The sequence below is a fragment of the Lepidochelys kempii genome, chromosome 9, assembly GCF_965140265.1.
Source record: "Lepidochelys kempii isolate rLepKem1 chromosome 9, rLepKem1.hap2, whole genome shotgun sequence".
Classification (NCBI taxonomy): domain Eukaryota; kingdom Metazoa; phylum Chordata; order Testudines; family Cheloniidae; genus Lepidochelys; species Lepidochelys kempii.
In genome coordinates this window covers 5,985,860-5,992,503 of record NC_133264.1, presented here as the reverse complement: position 1 = coordinate 5,992,503, position 6,644 = coordinate 5,985,860, and the positions used below count along the sequence as shown (strand labels likewise).

At 39.8% G+C, this 6,644-nt stretch overlaps 1 protein-coding gene across 2 annotated transcripts in view; it reads right to left on the bottom strand.

Annotated features, from left to right (window-relative positions):
• Positions 1-397: 397 nt before the first annotated feature.
• LRCH3 (leucine rich repeats and calponin homology domain containing 3) overlaps positions 398-6,644 on the bottom strand; it is a 104,216-nt gene continuing 97,969 nt past the window's right edge. For both annotated transcript variants that reach the window (XM_073359115.1, XM_073359112.1), the window contains exon 21: positions 398-4,826. In XM_073359115.1, the coding sequence (XP_073215216.1) occupies positions 4,701-4,826 (126 nt within the window). In that variant the 3' untranslated portion in view covers positions 398-4,700. The remainder of the gene's footprint in view (positions 4,827-6,644) is intronic.

The following is a 6,644-nucleotide window of genomic DNA, read 5'->3' as shown; positions in this document are numbered from 1 at the left end:
TCATGCTCAAATAAATTGGTTAGTCTCTAAGGTGCCACAAGTCCTCCTTTTCTTTTTCCACCACTAACCTCTAAGAATGAATAGGGCAGCTGATTCTGAGGAACACTAGTTACCCTCAGGGGGAGGGGCTAGAAAAGCTGCAGAGAAACAGGTTCTGATTACATCTGCTGAAAGAAACGTACTGAGTGCAAACATACGCAGTCTCCTACTCTGGCCCGGAGGTTGTTCGTTATGCTGAAAGAACAATTTTTTCTATACCAGGCTCCTAAGATGACCAGAAAAAAATTCCGTCCTCTTAATAAATATGACAATTCAGAAAGTAAATCCACACTTGATACACAGGAATTGACAATCACTGATTCAAATATAAAAATATAAGGAGGAAGAAATATTTCAGTTCATGTAGGTTTTAAAACTTTATTTCAAATTACCCAAGTATTTGGTTTTATATTATCAGTGTGTTAGAAGTTCACACAACTAACAGCATACAGGCAATTTAAAATAAAGTACACAATATTCTGGCATATTTATACTTAACAGTCTTAGAAATTATGGAATGTATTTACAGACATACAAGTATAGGTGGGAGCTTTAAAATCCTTTACTCTATTAATTACACGTTTACAAGGTTTTCAGAAACAAAATTAGATTGTAAAACAGAATATCTATACAAAAGATTTTTTTAAATGTTTAAATCCACCTTAGAATTCCTCTGCTTCTAAAACAAAAATGTCAAAGAACCATTTAAAGTCATAAAAGGGTACAAAAATCACCAGTTACCACGTTACTGCTAAGAGCAACAGAATAGTTCTCAGTGCTGTAAAATGTTGTCTAGAAATTAATAACCCAGCAAGGAAGGGGCTTTCCTAACCAGTTTCCCCTGTCACTAGCTCCCAAGAAGGAGAAATCAAAATCCCCTATTTCCTGACCAGATCATTCCAACACCATCAAGGACCATTAAGTGCCAGAGCCATTTCAATTTCTATTTCGTAACATTATCGATCCTCAGTTTTCTTCAGTGCTTAACAAGGCTTGTGTAAGGAACAAACATACTAGCAAGTGCTAAACTCTGAAATGGATTTTTCCCCACCACCAACGCCCCAAAAGGGAAAGACTACAATTGATACTAGCTTTAGCACACCAAATGAAATCCAATGTGTTTTCTTTAAAATATTTTTTAACTGGCTATAACAAAAAGTGCACATAAATATATCAAAAAATCCCATCCCATTTCATTACAACAGAAACCAGAAGTGTTTTTTGGTATAATCCATCAAGAATAAACCATATCTTGAAATTTCAGATTTGGATTTTCATCCTCAATGTCTGGTCAACGTTTAGTGTTTGCCAGCATGAAAACACAAAATTAAAGAGTCAAACTAACATGACCACACAAATGTGTACTTGCTAGAGTGAAATGTTTGTTTAGAACTGTAAAGGAAATAGGAGCATACACCTGACCAGGCATACAAGCATAGTTGCTGATGTAAAATTCGGCTACACACACGTGTGTGCAACAGTGGCTGATTTTACAACACACACTGAGAAGTGGCCATTTACTGAAAGTCAGACTCAAACTCCAAATTGTTAGTTTTCCAAAAATTAACATTTATGAAATGTCCAACTTCTACCAACATGAATGCTGTTAAAGTCAGTTTCTGTAAGTCCGGGAAGCTGGGCTGGAGCAAATAACAAGACTCTCACAATTCCACATTAAGTTTAACAGATTTCTTACAGTGAATAAATCTAAATATTGCATCCTCCTTTCGATCTATTAAACAAAACCTAATACCCAGGTACAGAGAATAAAAAGTATCTAGTACTGAGAAGTCAGATTAATTTGTTACTCCCCTTTAACAATGACTTGTAGACAACCCATAAGGAAACATTTATGGTCTATGGCAGAATTGTCTATATCAGAGTTTCCCAAACTGGGGGTCAAAACCCACAGGGGGTTGCAATATTCTGAGCCATCAGGGAAGAGGGGTAAGGAGCAGTGTGAGGGAGGCAGGGGCTCTGGAGGGGACATGCGTGGCATCCAGTCCCGCTCTGCCTGCTGGGCCCTCCAGCAAGAACCCATAGCATCTCCACTTGGCGTTGCTGGAAGCCTCGAGCCAGCAGGGAGGGGAGGCAGGGAAGCTGCTCATGGTCCCATCCTGGGGTGCATGGAGCTGGCTGCAGAGAGGCTAGTCTCTGCTGCTGGCAGAAGAACCCAAGGAGTGGTGGTGCTGAAATGAGCCCCCCAGCCTGGCAGGGAGCTGCAGCACCAAGGAGGGACGGGGAGTCTGTGCTGCCACCAGTGATGGGGCAGGGTGCCCAGTCCGTGTGCTCTGCCTGCTCCACACTGCAATGACAACTCCCTCCCAGGTACCCTGGGGAGTGGGCGGCGGGGGAGAGTAGGGCTGGCTGTGGGGCAACCCAGGGTTGAAAAAATGTGCCCTCCTCCCAAGAAATATCTGAACTGGCACCACTGCTTCAGGAGATGGGGGCAGGGGAGGTCAGGAAAAAGTTTGGGAACCACTAGTCTATAATGTCAGCGGTGAGATGCCAGAAATCTACATCCCCCATTCAACAAATGGCAGAGACTGCAGTAAAAAAAATTCTCCTTTCACTGCCACATAATCCTTCAAGGACCAGTTCTGTCCGTTGCAAGCCTTCCCTTGGAACACGGTACTGTGAAACACAGTCTACACCATTTGCTGGGGGAAGGTGTACCTGTAGAGAGCTGCTCTCTTCCTTTTTATGATGCACGTTACTGGCATACTCAGATCTTCCAGAAACCAAGACAGCCACTTACACATTACGAAAATATTTTCCCTTATCAACCGTGCGACTCTAGTTTTAAATATCCTTCATGTGTTTTTCTAGACCTATGGTGTGATCAGTGGTGTCAACACCAATATGAAGCAAAATACGTCCTTATGCGAAATCATTGGGACAACAGTTACCACAAGCTACCCATGAAATAATTATTAGGCAAACAATCAGAGTGAGAATGGAATGACAAATCCAAAGGGAAAATTCAGCTAAGCCCAGACTTCTGTGCTTAAGTGTTCCCATGACCAGGCTTATTACAGCAAAGAAAACTTTTAGCTAACCTTTTTTCCATTTCTTCTGCCCACTTCATCCCTTCTGAAAACCTCTTGGTATTACTGGTTCACTAACAATACCCCAGAATGGAACACCACAAATACCAGAAGTCTCATTCACACCCTGTGCAATCCATGATAATGGCAGAGGTGTCTTCTGGGATTACCCCAGGAAATATCAAAAGGATTTCACTGTGGGAGAAAAGGATTTTTAAAACATTACTATATATAAAAGTTACTGCAGAGCTGAATGTGACCCAGCCTCATCAGGGGGGCCAAGGCAGCACAGAAGTCTGGACTTTGTCAGTCACCTTTAAAGTAACATGCAAACCTTGTTTTCAGTTTCCTGTTCACATATTTTGAATGTCCACTTTTTGGGGAAAAGGAGGTAGGCAGAAGGGACAAAAGGCAGTTTATACCACTGAATGAACTACAAGAAAACATACTTTATTAACACATTCTGTCAAACCCACCCACAGAAATTTCCTTTTGCAAAAGACTGCCACTTTGAAAGCAGAGCTAACACACAGAACCACTCTGGGAATTCAATAATCTCATTCTTTCCTACAATAATTTGTTCCTACATAACTGGAGTCTTCATTGGTGTAAGGGGGTGGCTGTGTGTTGTTTTCAATTGAAAACAGAATTGGATAACAGATCTCTAATGGATGGTTTCATAGCTCATGATTATTTGCAGTGGAATGAAAATAGGTACATGATTCTTCATAGGAAAATCTTCAATCATTATTTGCAGCAATTCGAGCCATAGACCAATTTAACATTACTGTTTAGTAACCGAGTCCCCATGATGGGTAGGAGAGGGCATGAAGGGTGGTAAGATGTTTTCCACTGAAGTGGGAAAGATTCCAATACAAAGATAGATTTATAACCAACCGAAGCTTAAAGCCAGCAAATATTTTGATTTAATAACAATATTTGAACAGGGTTAGGGCTTAGTATCTCTCACTGCCATGTCTGTTCCTTAGGGAGGTAACAAGCAGTATGGGTTTCCCTGGGAAAAAACCAACAGCACTATATAGTTATATTTTAATATTGAGGACATGCCAACCCAGAGTAAAAAATCCGTTTCAGTCTTGCTTTGAGAAACTGAGTATCATCAGCTTCAAAACACAGTCTTAACCTGTGATCTTTATATGCAATGGAAAGAGCTGGCGTTTCTTAGAAGCAGGGAAAACTCTCTCTGGGACTCATGGGGAGGACAAGCAGTCTCCATCACTGTGTCGCAATGGAAACATCCCCTTTGGAAATACATCCTAGTAGGAATCTTACAGCTTTTCAGACTGTATATATAAATCCCCTGAATCTACATAGTCAGTTTTAACAGATGCTTCTCAACAACCAGAGAAAGGAATTTTCCCCAAGAAAAAACCTCACTTTATAAAGGGGAAAAAATATTGGTAAAAAATTAAATGGAAACTGGTGTGATCTCCAAAAAAAGTGGAGAAATGAAGCAAAACATTCCTGTCAGGAATCACAGAAGCTAATTTCCTTCTTAGAGCAGAGCTCTGTGTGTTTGGATACACTGCACCAGCAGTAAAGTCTTCATGTTCTTCTGCTTAGCCAAGGGAAACCAAAAGGTCCTGGAGATCTTTACGCAGCAGACAAGTGGTGATGCTGCTGCTTTGGGGGTGCAAGCTCCAGAAGTGCGTGGACTGTCACTGCTACCTGTGTCAAACCTTTCTCTTCTAAAATATGCAGAGGCAAACATAATCGCTCCTAAATGGGACAAACACAACAAAAAGACAAAAACAAAGAAAAGGGATGAAAACCACTTAACTGAAAAGAAAAAAAATGCAAATTAAACAAGCGGAAAGAGACTGAAATATGGAATGGTATGGACACCTAAACAAAAATATCTATGGAAGTAAATCTTTACCTATGGATAAGCCAGCTGTAAATGTAACAAAAGTACAAGGTAACAAACCAGCAAACTCTTGGACAATCATTTTGTTAGTTTATTCATCAGCACTCATGAAAAATATATGTACAAATAAGGACAGTTTTTGGGGACAGGTGAGAAGAAGGAAACCGCACATTTGCCCTTACCCCACTCAAATGATATCACTTGATGAAATCAGAATTGGACTGACTCTGGGGAGTGGGGCCTTTATTTCAATCTAGTAAACATGATCACAGATCAAGAGTACAACAGGAATGGTGTTTACATTTCCGTAACACAACAGGGATGTGGGGAAGTCCTCACAACACTGTCGTGTTCAGCTACCAGATGTGAATACGCAAACACACTTTTTAAAGCTTTTAACAAATACTGAGATACTAGCATGTGCTTTGGAAATATTGTGCAATAAATCTGGGAAGTATCCACATGCTTAATAGCAGTTCTTCTCAACAGCAAGAGATATATTATCTGCACGAAAACCCTCTTAAAACAACACACCACACATTTGGTCTGATATTTCCTACTAGACACACAGCAGAAAGCCATGCGAAAGAAGAAAACAGAAGAGCACACAAGTTGTTTTATGGCAAAATAGGGTCCTGTTTATATGCATGATTGATTGGCCTTCAAAAAGGATTAGGGCTGTCTATTAATCACAGTTAACTCATGCGATTAACTCAAAAAAATTAATCGCGATTAATCACACTTATAACAATAGAATACCAATTGAAGTTTATTAAATATTTGTGGATTTTTTCTACATTTTCAATATTGATTTCAATTACAACACAGAATACAAAGTGCACAGTGCTCACTTTATATTATTTTTGATTACAAATATATGCACTGTAAAAATTATAAACAAAAGAAATAATATTTTTCAATTCACCTCATACAAGTATTGTAGTGCAATCTCTTTATCGTGAAAGTGTAACTTACAAATGCAGATTTTTTTTTGGTTACATAACTGCACTCAAAAACAAAACAGTGTAAAACTTTAGAGCCTACAAGTCCACTCAGTCCTACTTCTTATTCTGCCAATCGCTAAGACAAACAAGTTTGTTTACATTGACGGCTTCGTATTTACAATGTCATCAGAAAGTGAGAACAGGTGTTTGCATGGCACTTTTGTAGCCAGTATTGCAAGGTATTTACCTGCTGGATATGCTAAACATTTGTATGCCCCTTCATGCTTCGACCACCATTCCAGAGGACATGCTTCCATGCTGATGATGCTTGTTAAAAAAATTAAATTTGTGACTGAACTTCTTGAGGGGAGAATTGTATGTCCCCTGCTCTGTTTTACCCACATTCTGCCATATATTTCATGTTACAGCAGTCTCGGGTGATGACCCAGCACATGTTCGTTTTAAGAACACTTTCACAGCAGATTTGACAAAACGCAAAGAAGGTACCAATGTGAGATTTCTAGCTACAGCACTCGACCCAAGGTTTAAGACTCTGAAGTGCTGTCCAAAATCTGAGAGGGATGAGGTGTGGAGCATGCTTTTAGAAGTCTTAAAACAGCACCACTCTGATGTGGAAACTACAGAACCCAAATCACCAAAAAAGAAAATCAACCTTCTGCTGATGGCATCTGACTCAGATGATGAAAATGAACGTGCATCAGTCCG